A 21,737-nucleotide genomic window follows, 5' to 3' on the forward strand; every position below is an offset into this window, starting at 1 on the left:
TGATTGATCCAGTCAGATTTTTACTCCACTCAAGAGTATTTAGTTACTAATGTAGACAAAAAACATCATCAGCCAAAGGATTCACAGTTCCTATGCACCATCCTTTTAACAATTTAAGTTCTCTATGTGTTGAAGAGAATAGGAACACCATAACTATTTTTAAAAATATTAAAGTTAAGCAAATATAATGAACTGTTATCAAGATAAAAGCATGTCTCAAGGCTTAAAAGCCCCAAATATGCTAATATTGAGTCAAAGCAATTCAAAGAACAAAATAATTACTTCGATGTTAACCAAAACCTTTATTAGTTTTGATGAATAAATTGCAGTAGCCATGAAAGCTTTTCAAAACCTTTTTATGCCTCTTCAAATCCCCCATAGCTCCTTCCCATGTCCTTTTAGCTGAGAATTTCATCTCATATTAACTTGATTTTATTATATTCATTCAACAATATTTTATATAACACATCACATGTCATAGGTGATAAAATATGAAGTATATGATCCCTACCCAGAAGAAGCTTACCCAATAGGAGGGAAGATAAGATGTACACAAATTAGTACAATACAAGTTAGGTTGTAAAAATAAATTCAACAGCACAAATTTACTAAAAAGAATTTTCTCACTTTGGAGGCATAGAGTACTACAATATTAAGGTTACCCAGAAAAAAAAAAGACAAGGATCAGTAATCAAAATATATTCTTCTTGGTAGTACAGAAAATATCTGAAGGGTAAAATTTAGTTCCAAGACAACTCAAATCATCTAAAATACAGAAGTCTTCATGTTTAAAAATTTTTCTAAAACACTTTTGTATTTGTCAATCTAGAAGCTAAATTAAATGACAAAAACATTAAAGCCCTAATAAGATTAAAAATAATTTTTTCTTAGTTCTTTTGGAATGATTTTGAGACTTTAATTTTACAAAATTTTTCTGGCTTGAATTCTAAGTTTGTTAGAATTTAGTAAACATACTGAGAAATAAGTGGCATTGATTGGAGGAGGGCATGGGTTTTGAAACTAAATTGTGACCAATTCTACCAAAAACTAGGTACTTTGGGCTTACACTTTTCTTAATTAGACTTATTTATAATACACAATGATATTTCTAAGTTGTTAGAAGTAGAATTTGCTCCAGAATTTTCCACTTAGGCAAATCAATGATTGGAAATAAAGAGGCATAGTCTTAAACTTGCCTATTTAGCAAATCAAATATGGCTATCTAGGCAATGAAGCTTGAATTTTAAAAATGAAAGTACATTTGATAGAGTTTAAGTTCAAAACTGCCTGTTGATTTGGAAGTTTTTTTCAGATTGCCAGAAGATTCTTAATATTACCAGCAAATTCATATCTAATATAAGCATAATGTAGGTCTGATGCATTTGCAAAGTGCTGCAGATGGTGTCTCTCCATATGGAAGATAATGAGGAACTTGGTTATAGAACTGTTATGAGGACATATAAGGAAGTACTTTGGAAAGACTCTAGAAAACATTAAACATCAGTTATTTTATATCCTGTAATTATAGTAAAGTCAATTGTTTCACTTATTTAGTTAGCGATGGTTCATGATGGTTTACCATGATATCCTCAGAAAGCAATAATTTTGTTTCCTATTTGCTTTATCCTGTAGGTATGATAAATTATAAAATCCATTTCTGACTCAAAAGTGGGAGTTGAACTAAGAATCCTTGTGGAGGGTAGTCTAATTCAAGTCAAATTAATAAAAGCTAGAGGGAGCTGAGAAATTATGTCAATAAGAATCAAGCAGACCAGTGAAGAATTATGAGGAAGACATGCAAAAATTTCATTTCAAAGAACAGGCTTGATCTCAGTAGAGAAAACTGCATTTCCTGGTATTAGCTTGGCTCAGGAGAAAACACAGTGGTTAAGAGAAGCAGGTGGGAAGGCTAGAAAATAGCTGCTAATCAAGAAGCTCAGTTGATTAAAAGAGATATGGATTGCTGGTTAGAGAACCTCTATCATATTCATATCATCATCAATATTAGATGCTTTAGTTGCAGTGAATCTAAAAAGAGGGAATCAGCTGAAGATTATAGCTGAAACACTGGGGGATGTTGAAAACTCAGGTTGATATGGATAACTAGAAGAATAATAGCCTCTGATCCTCATTAAAGAAGCTTACTATCTTCAGCATTCACTAATTTAACAATAGCAGTTCTGATCATTATTATACAAAATAATAAGTGAACCAAAAAACTGCCAGATAGATCAACATGGGTATTTAGTGGACAAGGGCAGAAAGTCATCTATGCTGTGGCAGAGATGTGGAGGAGGCTAACATCAGTTAAAGAGCAACAGTCAATAAACTCTCAAAGAATTTGCTGTCCAATAAGAGAGCCAATATAAAAAATTAAATTTAGTTTAATTTTTAAAAGAGAACCAATATGAAAACAATAGTGGTGCTAAAATTAAGGACAGAAAAAAGTAGGACTTTAGCTGAGACTAGAAAGAAGGCAGGAGATAGAAATGAGGTGGAAGGGATTCAGGTTGGGGTACAGTCAGTGAAACCTTTAAGAATTGGAAGATGGAGTTTGAAGGGAGTATAATATGAACCAAAAGGAATACGATATCAGAGGATCATAATACTAGCTTTATAGTGTCCAAAGCAAGAGTTATTGCTATCCAAAAATATACTTTCTTCATGTGTGGATGATCTACACATCATTCATATAAAAATCCACCCTTCCTAATGAGTGTGCATGTATTTATGAAAAAGCACAATTATAGAGTTAATGGTATATTGTAAACACTGGTATTTAATTAAAATATCTTTGTTATGAACCAAGTGTTTTCTGACTAGTAAAAAGCAAAACATTGGTAAGGGCCTGTTATTTATAATTTGGAGAACATGCTAACCCCCCAAAATAACAAGAACCACTTCATTTGTCTAAATAATAATAAGAAAGATATGGCTGAATTCTTCTAGTGGAATATCAAGCTGGCCATTAGAAATCACAAACTGAGTAAGGTGGTCACAGAAGTTAATCTAAGCATTTTCTATTAACATAGTCCAACTGAAAGCATCCATTTGCTCCCATTGGGAAGTTGTCTTTAAATAGTATGTACAAATAGAGATGAACTATAATTTGCTTTTTTTTTTTAATTTGTGCTTAAAAAGAAAAAATTTAAGTATCCACTTTTTCCTCTGTGACAAGGAACTTGAACATTTACCAGTGTCATGGAACTCGTAGTCAAGGACTTTGCTTAATAAACATTGTTTGAAATAATTGTTAATAATTCTATAAGAATTTTCCAGACTTCCGGTCAAGATGGCGGCTTAGAGAAAGCTAAAGTTCAGATCTCCGGAAAAACCCTTCCCGACCGATCTCAAACTATAAACTCCTAAGGCGTCGAAATTCAAGACGATCAACAGCATAAACCCTGGGAATCCTCCTCCTAGACCTGGACCTGGACCTGGATCAGAAGGTACGGCCCCCGTCAAAAGCCAGAACCCGAGATCACCTGAACCTAAGGGGTAGGAGCGCAGAGTCCAAGGCTCCGGGAAGCCGCAGCCCCACCCCGCTCAGAGAGCAGGGTTGTCTGAAACAACAACAACCCTCAGTGCCTTCTATCCGAGTCCCAGTGAAAGTCACTGCCCTGGGAGCTCCCCCCTGCAGAGAGCAGGCTTGTCTGAAACAACAGCAACCCTCAGGGCGGGCAAGACAGCCTCACGGACTGGATCCTGCTATCCAAGTCTCAGTGACAGTCACTGCCCTCGGAGCTCCGGGAAGCCGCAGCCCATCCCCCCGCAGGCCGATGAAACAGCCTCACGGCCAGCTATTCTGAAGACAACTTCCGGAAAGCAACCCGACCCAGAGAGCCGGGGGAGAGTGTGGCCCCGTGGTCCAACCCTTCCACCCCAGCTCCAGTGAGGCATACTCAATTTAACCCAGGGAAACCTCATAGAACCGACAATCTGCCCAGGACTAAAGCCTCTGAACACCAGACAGAGATAAGAAAAGCTAATCCTCCACATTCAGAGATGGCAAACTCCACAGAAGCACAGAAGCCCCAAAATACCAAGAAAAATAAGAAGAAAGGGGCGACTTTGGACACATTCTATGGAGCCAAAATACAAAACACAGAGGAGATAGAATATGATATACAAGAAAATGCTCCAAAATCTTCCAAAGGAAATGGAAACTCTCCACAAACCCATGAAGAATTTGAATCAGAAATGACCAAAAAGATGGAAGCCTTCTGGGAGGAAAATTGGAAATAATGCAAAAGAAATTCACGCATCTACAAAACCGGTATGATGAAACTGAAAAGGAAAACCAGGCTTTAAAGGCCAGAATCAGGCAGCTGGAAGATGACGATCATGTAAAAGAGCAAGAATTAATAAAGCAAAGCCAAAATACCAAGAAATTAGAAGAGAACATAAAATATCTCACTGACAAGGTGACAGATCTGGAAAATAGAGGGAGAAGAGATAATTTAAGAATAATTGGACTCCCAGAAAAGCCAGAAATAAACACCAAACTCGACATGGTGATACAAGATATAATCAAAGAAAATTGCCCAGAGATTCTAGAACAAGGGGGCAATACAGCCACTGACAGAGCTCACAGAACACCTTCTACACTAAACCATCAAAAGACAACTCCCAGGAATGTAATTGCCAAATTCCAAACCTATCAAACAAAAGAAAAAACCCTACAGGAAGCCAGAAAAAGACAATTTAGATATAAAGGAATGCCAATCAGGGTCACACAAGACCTTGCAAGTTCTACTCTAAATGATCGTAAGGCATGGAACATGATCTTCAGAAAGGCAAGAGAGCTGGGTCTCCAACCAAGAATCAGCTACCCAGCAAAACTGACTATATACTTCCAAGGGAAAGTTTGGGCATTCAACAAAATAGAAGATTTCCAACTTTTTGCAAAGAAAAGACCAGAGCTCTGTGGAAAGTTTGATACCGAAAATCAAAGAGCAAGGAATACCTGAAAAGGTAAATATTAAGGAAAGGGGAAAAATGTTATCTTCTTCTTTTACTCAAACTCTCTTCTATAAGGACTACATTTATATCAATCTATGTATACTAATATGTGGGGAAAATGTAATGTATAAATAGGGGGTAAAGAAAGACCAAATAGAATAATCGTTCTCACACAAAGATTCACATGGGAAGGGGAGGGGAAGAAAACTCCTATAAGAAGGAGAGGAAGAGAGGGTTTTTTTTTTTTTTTACTTAAACCTTAATCTCAGGGAAATCAACTCTGAGAGGGAAAAACATCCAGATCCATTGGGATCTTGAATTCTATCTTACCCAACAAGGGTAGGGAGAAGGGAAAACAAAGGGGGGGAGGGGGAGAGGGAGAACAAAAAGGGAGGGAAAGAGAGGGGGGAGGGGGAGGGAACAAAAAGGGAGGGACTAAAAAGGGAAACATGAAGGGAGGGGACAATGGGGACTGATTCAAAGTAAATCACTGGACTAAAAGGTAGAGCTGAAGAAGAAAAGGTTAGAATTAGGGAAGGCTATCAAAATGCCAGGGAGTCCACAAATGACAATCATAACTTTGAATGTGAATGGGATGAACTCACCCATAAAATGTAGATGAATAGCAGAATGGATTAGAAACCAAAACCCTACCATATGTTGTCTTCAAGAAACACACATGAGGCGGGTTGACACCCACAAGGTCAGAATTAAAGGATGGAGTAAGACCTTCTGGGCCTCAACTGATAGAACGAAGGCAGGAGTGGTAGTCATGATATCTGATAAAGCCAATGCAAAAATAGACCTGATCAAAAGGGATAGGGAAGGTAATTATATTTTGTTAAAAGGGACTCTAGACAATGAGGAAATATCATTAATCAACATGTATGCACCAAATAATATAGCACCCAAATTTCTAATGGAGAAACTAGGAGAATTGAAGGAAGAAATAGACAATAAAACCATACTAGTGGGAGACTTAAACCAACCATTATCAAATTTAGATAAATCAAATCAAAAAATAAATAAGAAAGAGGTAAAAGAAGTGAATGAAATCTTAGAAAAATTAGAATTAATAGACATATGGAGAAAAGTAAATAGGGATAAAAAGGAATACACCTTCTTCTCAGCACCACATGGCACATTCACAAAAATTGACCATACATTAGGTCACAGAAACATAGCACACAAATGCAGAAAAGCAGAAATAATGAATGCAGCCTTCTCAGATCACAAGGCAATAAAAATAATGATTAGTAATAGTACATGGAAAACCAAATCTGAAACCAATTGGAAATTAAACAATATGATACTCCAAAACCGTTTAGTTAGAGAAGAAATCATAGAAACAATTAATAATTTCATCGAGGAAAATGACAATGGCGAAACATCCTTTCAAACCCTTTCAGATGCAGCCAAAGCGGTAATCAGAGGTAAATTCGTATCCCTGAATGCTTATATTAACAAACAAGGGAGAGCAGAGATCAATCAATTGGAAATGCAAATGAAAAAACTCAAAAGCGATCAAATTAAAACCCCCCAGCAGAAAACCAAACTAGAAATCCTAAAAATTAAGGGAGAAATTAATAAAATCTAAAGTGATAGAACTATTGATTTAATAAATAAGACAAGAAGCTGGTACTTTGAAAAAACAAACAAAATAGACAAAGTACTGGTCAATCTAATTAAAAAATGGAAGGAAGAAAAGCAAATTAACAGCATTAAAGATGAAAAGGGGGACAGCACCTCCGATGAAGATGAAATTAAGGCAATTATTAAAAATTACTTTGCCCAATTATATGGCAATAAATACATCAATTTAGGAGAAATGGATGAATATATACAAAAATACAAACTGCCTAGACTAACCGAAGAGGAAATAGAATTCTTAAATAATCCCATATCAGAAATTGAAATCCAACAAGCCATCAAAGAACTTCCTAAGAAAAAATCCCCAGGGCCTGATGGATTCACCAGTGAATTCTATCAAACATTCAGAGAACAGTTAATCCCAATACTATACAAACTATTTGACATAATAAGCAAAGAGGGAGTTCTACCAAACTCCTTTTACGACACAAACATGGTACTGATTCCAAAACCAGGCAGGTCAAAAACAGAGAAAGAAAACTATAGACCAATCTCCTTAATGAATATAGATGCAAAAATCTTAAATAGGATACTAGCAAAAAGACTCCAGCAAGTGATCAGAAGGATCATTCACCATGATTAAGTAGGATTCATACCAGGGATGCAGGGCTGGTTCAATATTAGGAAAACCATCCACATAATTGACCACATCAACAAGCAAACCAACAAGAACCACATGATTATCTCAATAGACGCAGAAAAAGCATTTGATAAAATACAACACCCATTCCTACTAAAAACACTAGAAAGCATAGGAATAGAAGGGTCGTTCCTAAAAATAATAAACAGTATATATCTAAAACCATCAGCTAATATCATCTGCAATGGGGATAAACTAGATGCATTCCCAATAAGATCAGGAGTGAAACAAGGATGCCCATTATCACCTCTACTATTTGACATTGTACAAGAAACACTAGCAGTAGCAACTAGAGAAGATAAAGGAATTGAAGGCATCAAAATAGGCAAGGAGGAGACCAAGTTATCACTCTTTGCGGATGACATGATGGTCTACTTAAAGAATCCTAGAGATTCAACCAAAAAGCTAATTGAAATAATCAACAACTTTAGCAAAGTTTCAGGATACAAAATAAACCCACATAAATCATCAGCTTTTCTATATATCTCCAACACAGCTCAGCAGCAAGAACTAGAAAGAGAAATCCCATTCAAAATCACCTTAGACAAAATAAAATACCTAGGAATCTACCTCCCAAGACAAACACAGGAACTATATGAACACAACTACAAAACACTCGCCACACAACTAAAACTAGACTTGAGCAAATGGAAAAACATTAACTGCTCATGAATAGGACAAGCCAATATAATAAAAATGACCATCCTACCCAAACTTATTTATCTATTTAGTGCCATACCCATTGAACTACCAAAATACTTCTTCACTGATTTAGAAAAAAACATAACAAAGTTCTTTTGGAAGAAAAAAAGATCAAGGATATCCAGGGAAATAATGAAAAAAAAAAACATATGATGGGGGCCTTGCAGTCCCTGACCTTAAACTATATTACAAAGCAGCAGTCATCAAAACAATTTGGTACTGGCTAAGAAACAGAAAGGAAGATCAGTGGAATAGACTGGGGGAAAGCGACCTCAGCAAGACAATATACGATAAACCCAAAGATCCCAGCTTTTGGGACAAAAATCCACTATTCGATAAAAACTGCTGGGAAAATTGAAAGACAGTGTGGGAGAGACTAGGAATAGATCAACACCTCACACCCTACACCAAGGTAAATTCAAAATGGGTGAGTGACTTAAACATAAAGAAGGAAACCATAAGTAAATTGGGTAAACACAGAATAGTATACACGTCAGACCTTTGGGAGGGGAAAGGCTTTAAAACCAAGCAAGACATAGAAAGAATCACAAAATGTAAAATAAATAATTTGGACTACAGCAAACCAAAAAGCTTTTGTACAAACAAAACCAATGTAACTAAAATCAGAAGGGAAACAACAAATTGGGAAAAAATCTTCATAGAAACCTCTGACAAAGGTTTAATTACTCATATTTATAAAGAGCTAAATCAATTGTACAAAAAATCAAGCCATTCTCCAATTGATAAATGGGCAAGGGACATGGATAGGCAGTTCTCAGATAAAGAAATCAAAACTATTAACAAACGCATGAAGAAGTGTTCTTCATGCATCTCTTATAATCAGAGAGATGCAAATCAAAACAACTCTGAGGTATCACCTCACACCTAGCAGATTGGCCAACATGACAGCAGAGGAAAGCAGTGAATGCTGGAGGGGATGTGGCAAAGTAGGGACATTAATTCATTGCTGGTGGAATTGTGAACTGATCCAACCATTCTGTAGGGCAATTTGGAACTATGCCCAAAGGGCGACAAAAGAATATCTACCCTTTGATCCAGCCATAGCACTGCTGGGTCTGTACCCCAAAGAGATAATGGACAAAAAGACTTGTACAAAAATATTCATAGCTGCGCTCTTTGTGGTGGCCAAAAACTGGAAAACAAGGGGATGCCCATCAATTCGGGAATGGCTGAGCAAATTGTGATATATGTTGGTGATGGAATACTATTGTGCTAAAAGGAATAATAAAGTGGAGGAGTTCCATGGAGACTGGAACAACCTCCAGGAAGTGATGCAGAGCGAGAGGAGCAGAACCAGGAGAACATTGTACACAGAGGCTAATACACTGTGGTATAATCGAACATAATGGACGTCTCCATTAATGGCGGTGTAATGACCCTGAACAATTTGTAGGGATCCAGGAGAAAAAAACATTATTCATAAGCAAAGGATAAACTATGGGAGTGGAAACACCGAGAAAAAGCAATTGCCTGAATACAGCGGTTGAGGGGACATGACAGAGGAGAGACTCTAAATGAACACTCTAATGCAAATATTATCAACAAAGCAATGGGTTCAAATCAAGAAAACATCTAATGCCCAGTGGATTTACGCGTCGGCTATGGGGGGTGGGGGGAGGAAAAGAAAATGATCTATGTCTTTAACGAATAATGCTTGGAAATGATCAAATAAAATATATTAAAAAAATATAATTCTATAAGAGCCTTCGGTTCAATTATTTTACCAGTATTTGCTTCAAAACATTCTTTATGACCAAAAGCTCATTAATACTATAAACAAAACCACAGACCAATTTCAAGTATCTTTTTAAATATTGAAAAATAATTGCTTTTTAGCTTCTAACATTTTCAGTGCAATGTATTTCTAAATATTTGATATATTTTTGGAGTAAAAATTTACAAACCAGTTTACAAACAATTCAATGCATTCAAGAAATGGAAATGTACCCATTATTTAAAATAACAATTGTTAGAGCATTTATAAAACTTTTAATATTTGTACCATAAAACATTTAAGCTTTAATTTTTTAAACATTCAAAGACTGTAGGAATTCTAGAGTACTAGATGAGTAAGAGGTGCTACTATTTAATATAATGACCTTATAACTTGGGCAAATAAATAAATAAGTCCATAAATAAGAAATGAATAGTAGAAAATTATTTGGGTCTCAAGAGTAGTACTTTTGTGAGGAATAATCTCATGAGCCTAATTACGATCTTAAATTTTTTTATCAGTTATTTTTTTCTGTTAAAAAATTGATTGAATGAGGTCATTTTAGGAAATATTGTCAGTCTTAAATTTACATATTTTCTCTATAGTGAATAGTAGCAAAATTAAAGTTACCCTATTCTAAAATAGCTATTTCTGCTAACAATATTAGTATAATTTTGATTTCATGATTTATTGAGAAATTATTTCTAAGTAAGCCTAAGAAAGATCTTTGGCTCTGACATGTGCATATTATATAGGTACAATAAATCATCTTAAAGAAACTTCCTGATCTCCAAGACTATTTTTCCTTACCTGTGTACATAATGTAGTTGATGGACTGAATCAATGGCTATGACCATCTCAGCCAAGTAAAATCGAGCCATATCCTCAGGTAGTCTATCTTCAAACTTGCTGAGAAGAGTAAGCAAATCCCCACCAACATAGTAATCCATAACCAGGTACTGTGAAGGGAAATATAATATTTATTCAAAAAACAAAAAGTAAATATATCCCAAGGTCAAATGTCAAGGGAATGTTTATGAATTCATTTTTTTTTAAAAAAAGAACTGTATGAAGAGATTTAAACGTGTTACTTTTTTAATGTCCTTAATGTTAAAAACTGTCATTACAAATCCTCTACATGAGAGTATTTGATCTATTACTATCTGTTGACTGAAAAAATGCTTAGAACAACACTTCAATGGGTGTATAATCTTAATGATATGGAGTAATCTGCACAACTCAAAAACCAGCCTTGCCTTCTCATCCTGTGTTGCTCCTATGTATTGATTTTCCTGCAGATGCTCCAAAGACATGTTAAAGATGTTCTGACTTTTTATGCATTTTATGGGCAACAGTACAGCTCTCAGGCTATCCATCTATTATCTATACTTACTATATAACCAAACCACATTTTTTGGTCAAATTCTTTTCTTACATTGTATCTTGTATATCACCTCTCATAAGATATCTACATTTAAGTACAGATAAAATATATGCCATGTAAATACATGTAAATATCAGAGGAAGGTCCTGGCATTTAAGAAGAAAGAACATTCTAAGAAGTAGATGATATAAGAAGGAAAAATAATCTGGGCACAGAGGATAGCTCCATCATGCCACAAGGGAGAAATGAAAAGTTCCAAAGACTTAAGACCAATTTAGCTGGGCTGTATATTATATTAAGGGGAATAACAGACAATAAGTGTGGGAAAGTAGGTTGGAGTTAAGTTGTAAAGGGATGCAATTGCCTAAGGAAAATACCGTATTTGCTCTTGGAGGCAACAGGAGATGGGATATTACTGAACTAAGAAGTGACATAGAAGATCAATACATTATAAATGATAGTTTGGCTTCTAAGGCAGAAACAAAACAGCTGAGTAAGAAGCAACTAAACCAAATTCTTCAGATTTCTGAGAGAGGAGCCAAGATGGCAGAGTAGAGCAGAGAAACTCCAAGCCACCATGAGAATCTTCTCCAACCAATATTAAAATATAGCCACAAAACAAATACAGAAGTCAAAGAACCAACAAGGAGACAGAGTGAAATAATTCTCAAGAAAAGAAAAACCCAAAAGGTAGGCAGAGTATATCTGGGGCACTGGGGTGAGAGGAGAGCAGAGGCATCAAGAAGCTGTAGCAAGGAGAGAAGAGAAAGTCAAGAGCAAGCCACACATCTCCGCTCCCACATCTGCGGTCCCAGGTTTAGAACCTAAGCTCAAGTCAACATTTAGACCCTGAGGGTCTGCCTGGGCAAATAGTGGTCCCAACCAATCCATACCCCTTGAAATTTCAAACCTGTGGAGAAGTCTGGAATCTCAGACCAGGGATGCTGAAGAGGACTGATTTTGTGTGGGCCCAGAGCAAAGTCAGGGGTCCCAGTCTGGGATGAGGACATAGATCACAGTTTGGGGTGTCTGATAGTACTAAGGGGTGAGGGTCAGATCATTTTGCCTAAAGCTCAGGGCAGAGCTCCAGAACAGGGCAATCAAGGGTGTGCCCAATTAGAACAAGTATACAGTAAGACCAACATCTTATACCTAAATCTGAGGCTATAATTTAAGTAGTTCCTAGCCTGATCAAGATCAAAGTAAGACCAAAAGCTATCAGGATCTCATGTGTTAATTGAATCAGCTTTCAGAGCTCTCAGCCCTCAGGCCTTTTACACCATATTTTATGTGCTGAAACTGGTAAAAACCCAGAAAATAAGCTGAGAATAGCATCAAGGATAGACTGAAGTTTAAGAGGGAGCCCCAAACTCCCAGAAAACATAGCCTACCTATAACTAGGTAGGAACAATGAGCAACCAAAAAAAGCACCTTACTCTGAAGAGGTTTTATGGAGATAAAAGAGGAATGACATAGAAGGGGACAGTAAAAACAAAGCAACACACACAAAGTTCTAAAGAAAAACATGGATTGGACAGAGGTTATGGAAGAGTTCAAAAAATGCTTTAAACCAAATTTCTCCCTAGTATGCTCCAAACTCTGAACTACAAAGCTGAGAAAAAGTCACAGTGAGGTATTTTTCCAGATCAAAGAAGACTAGGCATACAAAGAGAGCAAAGGAGATGGATAAGGAGTGTGAAGACTGGATTTAGCTATCTCCTGATTGAAACAATGAAGATACTTAGCTCTTCCTTTATTGTGAAGATTAAATTGTAATCCTCTGATTGTAACAATGAAGGTACTTGGCTCTTTCTTTATTGGGAAGACTGAATTATAATTCATAATCTATTTTTAGATTTTAATCCCCAAAAGGTGATAACTCAGTATTTTAAGTAATTACCCATTTTAACTACAAAAAGGTAAGTAACTACAAAAGGTGAACTAACCAAAAAAAACGTGTTAAGCAACTACAAAAGGTGAACTAACCAAAAATGGTGTTAAATAACCCCAAAAGGTATAATCTAACCAAAGAAGGTGTGAACTAAAGAATGGTCAGTCCTAGAGAGAAGCATCTGCTGTGATTGGTAGACATGACACAAGAGAAAAAGATCTTTAAAAGAGGACTAGAGGCCAGAAGGAGAGATATTTGATTTGATATTCGATTCAAGGAGATTGAAGAGCTTTCTAACTCAGAGGAGAGACCAAAAGACAGACACCCAGATTTCTTTCCATTTAGATGGTCACCACTGGTGAGTGAAAGGCTGACTTAGTAACCCTGCCAACAACAACTCACTCATTCATTCTCTCTCTCTCTCTCTCTCTCTCTCTCTCTCTCTCTCTCTCTCTCTCTCTCTCTCCCCCCTTACTATCTTCCCTCTATTGTAAATAAACTACCATAAATTCCATTTACTTTAGTAATTCATTTTGGGATTTAGAACTTAAATCCCTGGCAACCACCTATATAAATATTCAAGAGTCCAACCACAATTAAATCTTAACAGCAGCAAACAAAAGAAGACTAAAACTCAGATACTGTCAAAGTCAAGAATAACACTCTTCAGTAAAATAAGAGGAATGCTAGATGACTATGCATAGAAAAATGGTAAACTGCATTTTTACAGGAAATAAGGGACACCTTCTACAATATGTAAATTGAGAAGTTTAAAATAAATGCCCCCCAAAATTCTGATTATTAAGTTTATGAAAGGAACACAACAACTAGTTTAAGAGTGAGTTACAACCCTAGGAGGTAACTGAGAGTCAATTTCCCCACCTACCCCTGAAGAAACTCTACAAACTTGAAACTTAGGATCCTCCCACCACATTCTTTTTGACTCTGAAATACATTTGGGGGGAGGAGGGTAGGATCAAGGGGAGGGACAACAACTTTTTTCATGTCTTGGTGCATAGTCTAGTTATTGTCCCTCTTTAATCTTGATGCCAATCTTAATTCCTTTCATTGTTTTTGTAAGGTTTCTATTTACCCCCCTTGGTTTTCCATCAAGAAGATGTTGTGAAATACATGTCCAAACGCTATGGAGATAATGAACAAAAATGCTCTAAATCCATTTTTTCTCACTTGCTACCTCTCTGAGGCAGCATTTCCTAAGACTATTTTTCTCTATTTTCAGGAACAAATGGAGGGTGAGTCTGGTTGCTGACAAAAACTTGCTCTACAATTTGATCATCAGAGCCACTCTTAATGACAAATTTCACAGTTAGCTCTCACATGAGAGTTGGGGAATGGGGGGTTAAATTTTGAATTTGGTTGAATGGGCATTGGTGAAAACATTCTGCCATCTAGTATAAGCTCGCCTACCTCTGCCATTAGGGGTTTGGAGATACTAACTTCCTGAAACAAACAAAAGCAATAATGAAAGACTACTATGCTGAAAGATATTCCTAAGACCTTACTGACAGATTTGGGGGGTGGGGGGGAAACACATGGAAAGGAGAGGAGAGTACATCTCGCTTTGGATATGTCTATAAATATGTTGGATGGGGTGAGAAGAAAGGTAAAAAATTATTATTTTGCCTTTACTGAGTTGCCCTGTGTCCTTTGACAAGTGACTATATTCTCTGACTCACCAGTATACCTAGTCTTTCATAAGAAGTCCTATGCACTTGATGTCTCTGTATTTATAGTCATTAGTTTTTACTCAGCTATATGTATGTCATGTGTATTGGCCCTTGCCTTTATGGGTTTCCAGCAAAAAGCATATTCCTTTAGAGAACTGTCAATCTTAGCCACGTTTGAACAGTACCTTGTAGCAATGTGAAGACAGCAAAAAAGTAATTTCTAGTCCCAAGAGGAGTTTGCTATAAAAGTAATGGCAAGTTTAATCATAAATTAAGACAAGCTAGGTGAAAAAGTATTCTTTTCCCCCAGTAGTTTCTTTTTTTTTTACTTTTTAAACATTATTTTATTTGGTTATTTACAAACATTATTCATTGGAAACAATGATCATTATCTTTTCCTACCCCTGCCCCCTCCCACCACTTCTCCCATAGCCGGTGCACAATTCCACTGGGTTTCACATGTGTTCTTGGCTCCAACCCATTTCCATGTTGTTGGTATTTGCACTAGAGTGTTCATTTAGAGTCTCTCCTCAGTCATTTCCTCTCAGCCTCTGTAGTCAAGTAGTTGCTTTTCATCGGTGTTTTTACTCCCACAGTTTATCCTATGCTTGTGGATAGTGTTTTTTAGATCCCTGCAGATTGTTCAGAGACATTGCATTGTCGCTAGTGGAGGAGTCCATTACCTTCGATTGTACCACAATGTATCAGTCTCTGTGTACAATGTTTTCCTGGTTCTGCTCCTTTCGCTCTGCATCACTTCCTGAAGGTTGTTCCAGTCTCTGTGGAATTCCTCCACTTTATTATTCCTTTTTGCATAATAGTATTCCATCACTAACATATACCACAATTTGTTCAGCCATTCCCCAATTGAAGGGCATCCCCTCATTTTCCAATTTTTGGCCACCTCCCCCAATAGTTTCTAATGGGTTCACCCTTCACCCAAATATCCATCTCTGCTTCGAAGAGGAAAGAGTTCTTAAACAAGTGAAAGTCTTCTCCTCAACAAAGGAAGACTAGAGTCCATTCCCTTACTGGTTATGAGCAGAACTCAGGAAGTGTACTCCATTTAAATTAGGTCTCAGATGTAAGATTTAAATTAATATCTAATAACTCCAAGTATTATATTTATAAAATTTATTAATAATCACTTGAAGTAGAAGAAAAAAGAAATAGAAGTAAAACCCTAGTAAAACTCTCCTGCCTCTCACCTCACTCCACCTCCACAAACAGCAGTCAGGGGAAAAGAACAGGAGAGGGCAGAGCTACACAAAACTTATGTCCTCCCTATGTTAGCACATAACATGAGAGGGAACATGGGAAACTGGGATTTAGCATTCTAGGGAACAAATCCTAAGTACACACAAAGAGTTAATGCTTCATTAGAGAGATTATCTTATACATTTACAAACCAATTTAGGAATATGTCCTTCTGCAAAGTTAGTTTCTTAATTTGCCTCTTCAGGGACAGTTATCTCAGACTGGACTTCTGTCTAGAAAGACCCTGACGTTCATATACCTGTCCCAAGAAGTTTTCAACAAAAGGTCAGTTTAGTAGAGGGTCAGGGTTAAGACCAGATATATTTCAAAAGCCTATGGATCTGAGTCGAGGGAGGCAAAGAGCAAACTGTTCTGGACCTGAAAGATTTTTGAGAATTGGACCATGAACTTGAGTGTTTAATTGCTAAACAGATAAAGAAATATGCTGGGGTAAATTTGTCTTAAGAGTTGTTTGGGACTTTCAAACTCTTTCCTGGTCTTCCCAAATATGCTGACTATTTTGTTAATTTGTAAATTTATCTTTATTATTTTATATAAGAATACAAAAACTTTATATGTGCTAATCACAGATATTCTAAAAACAGCCTGGCCCTATTCGAATGCTTTCTCCTCTGGGAGTTCTTTGTGCCATATAAAAGGATTCTCCATGTGCAAGTTTCAGGTAGAAAACCTCTCTTTGTAACGAATCAATAAGGTTTGAGAAAAGAGAAAATCAGGTATCTCTATATAATTCCCACTATCTGCAGGGTGTTTAGGAAGAATAAGGGGAATCCAGGGTGTATGGCTTGTTTGTTACTTTAAGGGACCCAAGCTATCCATGGAATTAATTCATGATGACTCAGTCACCTTTGAGAAATAGTTTTTAGAAAGTAAGTATAATAGGGGGAAATAGGTGTATAAAAATATTTATAGCCATGCTCTTTGTGGTGGCAAAAAAAATTGGAAAATGAGGGAATGCCCTTCAAATGGGGAATGGTTGAACAAATTGTGGTATCTGTTGGTGATGGAATACTATTGTGTTAAAAGTAATAATGAACTGGAAAAATTCCATGTGAATTGGAAAGACCTCTAAGAATTAATGCAGAGGGAAAGGAGAACATTATACACAGAGATACATTATGGCATAAATGTAATGGATTTCTCTATTAGCAGCGATGCAATGATCCAGGACAATTCTGAGGGACTTATGAGAAAGAATCTATCTACATTCAGAGAAAGAACTGTGGGAGTAGAAACACAAAAGAAAAATATTTGCTTGATCACATAGTTCAATGGAGATATGATTGAGGATGTAGACTCTAAACAATCACCCTAGTGCACATATTAATAATATGGAAATAAATCTTGATCAATGATACGTGTAAAACCCAGTGGAATTGCTAATTGCGAGGAGGATGGAAGGAGAAGGAAAGAACATGAATCATGTAACCAAGGAAAAATATTCTAAATTAATTAAATAAATACAATTTTAAAATAAAAATAAATAAAACGTATATGGTCTTATTTGAATTCACATTTTGTAGGAGGGGTTGATTGGCCAATCTCACTCTAATGGATCAGGGCCTTGTCCCTGAAGAGGACACACCTTTTTTTTTTTAACCTAAAAGGCAAATTTCTCTGCTTGGAAGGCCTCAAAGTATGAGAATTATCTCATCTTATGCTGTTTTTTTCCACTTCAAGGAACACTGAATATGGAGGGTGAAGGGAACTGCACCCCAAATCATCTATGATATAGGATTCTAACTTCCCTGTTTACAAATTAATGGTTTCTTGGAGAAATTAGTTTTATTACAAAACTTGAAATGTTTGACACCATTGAGCGACTGTTTATATTTTCTGGAATATTTTATTATTTGCAATTAAATACTTTAAAAGTTTTTAAATCAGTGCTATGCAATTAAACTAATTTATTTGATCAAGTTATTTATTAGAAAGTAAAGGGAATGCCAGACATAGTATATATCTTGATTTCAGCAAAACTTCTGGCAGTTTTACATCTTCCAGCTAATACAGATATATATGAGTTGGATAATATAGTAATGGAGATATTCAAATGACTGAAAACCAAAGTAAGAGCACAGATTAATAGATAAAAGTCAAGCTAAAAGTAAGCCTCTAAAGGCTATGCTCTTGACATTTCCAGATAAGTATTTTTACCAATGCTTTGGATAAAAGATACAAAAAGTTACATTTCTCAGTTTTGCTTATAGCACAACCCTAGAAATAATAGCTGATGATGCAGATGAGAAAATCAAAATGCAAAAATATCATGATAAGATGTAATCTTAGGCTTAAATTAAGAAGATAAAAAATGAGAATAAATGCAAATATAAAGTTTTTTTAGCCACTTCACAAATAAACAATGAGAAACACTTTTGTCAGTTGCCCAAGTAAAATAGAGAAATTGTAATTCATCATAACCTTAACATGAGTGAACTATATGATGAAAGTGTTAGAAGAAAAAAAAAACCTCAAATATAATTTCCTAACCTGCTTCCTGATTCTTCCAGGTGAAAGTATCTTTCTCCTACCTCAGAATTTACACAGTATTTTGTTTCCATTCAGATCACTTACACATTCACTAAAAGTTATTTGGTATTATAGTCATTGGTATGTGCTTTGTCCCTCTACTAGTAAGCTTCATAAACCATTCATACTCAGCAAGTTTCCCCTCTACCTCTAAATCTTTCATTTTCTGAGAGTATAGTTTGTTTGTTTGTTTGTTTGTTTTAAAACCATTACCTACTGTTTTAAAATCAACTTTGTGGATTGGTTCTGAGGCAGAAGAGACTTGTCCAGGATCATAAAGCTAGGAAGTGTCTGAGGCCACATTTGAACTCACAACCTCCTTCCTGGCTCTAACTCTGGCTTTCACTTCACTGAGCCACCTAGCTGCACAACCCCTAAAAGGTCAATTGTTAAAGTAATGCAGTGTAACCTGGAAATATGCAACCAAGGACTAAATCTGCCAGAGATTTACAAAGGGCATTACCATAGTGGGAGGATGAACAAGATTAATCAATGGTCTTCAAACTTTTTAAAACATGTACTCATCACACACACACACACACACACACGCACACACACACAACTGAACATGTAGCCCTGGTGTTTATGTTACTCCATTTATTAATTATATACATGTACTAGTGTGCTAAAATTCTATAAATTACAAAATTTAAACAGGAGAATGGACATTTTAAATGTAAACTTTAAATTTCTGTGTAAAACAACTACACAATTAAATTGGAGAGAATTGAAGCAGAGAGACCAATTAGGAGGCTATGGCAAAAGTCCAGTGGAGATAATATTAACAAGGGCATCATTTAAAATGATGTGAACTGGGAGCAAAGCACATAAGTGAGAACGATATAGATGAAGAGCCAAAAATACTAAATAACTGTGAGACATCTGGATTGAGGTAAAGTGAGAAATCAAAGATGACACCGAGATTGTAAGCCTATCGAAGATAGTAATAGGGATGTCCAGAAGACGGATATGGAATTTGTGGAGAAAATAATGTAACTATTTATGATCTAGATCAAAATTCATATGAGTTCATAATTTAAGTTATTCACTTGGGGCCACCAAATATAAAAAGAGAGAGATAAGATTCTTCTTCACTGGTTTTTGCCCTCAAATACAAAACTATTCCTCCAAAGTATATCAGTTAGAGCAAGAAATTGATCTGTAGGATTGCAGAGTAAAAGTGGAATTTACTCAGTGGAACCTGTGAAGCTGCATTTGGGTAGCAATTAGTCTAGATTATAAGAGGTTTGGTAAGATGTTGGAAGCTTGCACATAATATAGAGAGGAAGGAGCAAGGGAATTTGCAGGGAGAAAAGTGAGTATGGTTTTATTTGAAACAAACACCATGACTACCAAACAGCTCAAGAGATCCTCACACCTGTTTTGGGGTCAGTTTGTAAGCGTCCACCTTGAAGATCACTGTACTAAATGACCTCATAGTTCCTTCCCAAATTTAAGATTCTATGATTCTAATTTTTTTATGTTTCCTGACTTTTCAGGGTCCCCCCCCATAATTTCTCTCAGTGTGGTAACCAGAAGCTGCCCCTTCTTGCTGCTATCATTATAAATCCAGTAGCAGCTAAGTCATATACCACGAGTGCTAAAAGGGCATAATTAAGTGTTCTGATGTTTAAAAACATTTCTTGTTGCCTAGGCCTGTCCATGTGAAACTTTCATACCTAAAATTCCAATTGATGCCACAATGTAAGAAAATTTTAGTGACAGAAAAAAAACGATACCAGATATTTTCAAAAGAGAAGACAAAATAATTTCTAATAAGTAATTTTACATAAAACATGAGGTGATGTAGTCAAGAAAAACACCTATTTTTAAAACAAATTTTGATTAAAATCTTTCAACTTTTTATATTACCAAAATATCCCCTATGACCCATCTATTAGTGAATATTTTTTCAGGAATAAAAACTGAGAAAAAAGTCATCCAAACAATAAATATATTGAAAAAGTCTCAAATTGGTGAAATGTACAATACTTATTAGGAATGTATCAATATACTAATTCATTAGACCATCAGTTTCATGAGGGTAGGGATTGTCCTTTGCCTTTTTTTGTATCCATAGCTCTTGGGATGGCACATAATAGGTACTTAGTAAATGTTTAATAATGAGACTCATAAACATCTCATCTCAACAGAGTGGGCATCTTCTATCTCTCCTTTAAAGCCATGCATACTTCTTATAATTTTGTAATGCTGTTGATTTTTCTGTATTCTTTATGTTTATATTGTAGTCAATTTATATATTGTTTTTGCAATTCTACTTCACTCTACATGTGTAGAGTGTAAATCTATTTTTTTTCTGTATTACTCATTTGGTAATTCTTATAGCAAAGCAATATTCCCTTATATTCATGAACCATAACTAGTTTTACACTCCTCAATCAATGGGCATAGACTTCATTTTCAATTCTTTGCTATCATAAAAAGTGCTAGTATTAATATTTGTATATATGAGAATTTTTTCCCTATAAATTACTTCTTTGGGTATAAATTCAGTAGTGGAAATTTTAGGTCAATGAATATGGATGTTTTGGTCATTTTATTTTCATAATTCAATATTGCTTTGTATTGATCTTCCCAGAAAGCACACCCCCAACATCAACTGTTCTCATTTTTTGTCATCTTTTTCAATTTGCAGAATGTTTTAAGGAGAATCCTCAGAATTATTCTAATTTGCATTTTATTATTTGTGATTTACAGTTTTCATATAGTTGCTAACAATTTTCAATTCTTCTTTTGAGAACTATTCATATCATTTGATGTACCCCTCCCTCCTTTTCTTCCCTAACCCTTTTCCCTCTCCACACACCCCCTTCCCCTAATATAGGAAAGCTAGTGGTACAATGGATATGATATTGATATGGAGTTCAAAAAACCCATGTTCAAATCTGGGCTCAAACATTTACTAGCTATGTGACACTGGGCAAATCACTTAAACTCTGTTTGCCTCAGTTTCTTTAATTGTGAAAGAGGGATTATAATAGCATCTATCTTCACAGGGTTATTGTGGAGATCAAATAAGATAAAAATTGTAAAAGCAATTAGCACACTGCCTGGCATATAATAGGAGCTATATAAAGGCTTCATTTCCTATTTGGCTACTTTCCTAGACTTCATCATTCCCATAAACTCATCATTCTGAAAGATAAATCAACTCAGAAATTCAAATCTCCTTTGTGCACACTCTGTCCCTAAGGCCCTTCCATTCCTCTATTCTAGACAAGTTGGGAGGTAAAAAATCTGGTAGCTCTTCCCTTATC

At 35.8% G+C, this 21,737-nt stretch overlaps 1 protein-coding gene across 20 annotated transcripts in view; it reads right to left on the bottom strand.

The window, feature by feature from the left end:
* CDC42BPA (CDC42 binding protein kinase alpha) overlaps positions 1–21,737 on the bottom strand; it is a 414,118-nt gene that overhangs the window by 227,027 nt on the left and 165,354 nt on the right. For all 20 annotated transcript variants that reach the window (XM_001368345.5, XM_056816035.1, XM_056816037.1 and 17 more), the window contains one exon: positions 10,500–10,648. In XM_001368345.5, coding sequence (XP_001368382.1) covers positions 10,500–10,648 — 149 coding nt within the window. The remainder of the gene's footprint in view (positions 1–10,499; positions 10,649–21,737) is intronic.

This window comes from Monodelphis domestica, chromosome 2 (assembly GCF_027887165.1).
Source record: "Monodelphis domestica isolate mMonDom1 chromosome 2, mMonDom1.pri, whole genome shotgun sequence".
Classification (NCBI taxonomy): domain Eukaryota; kingdom Metazoa; phylum Chordata; class Mammalia; order Didelphimorphia; family Didelphidae; genus Monodelphis; species Monodelphis domestica.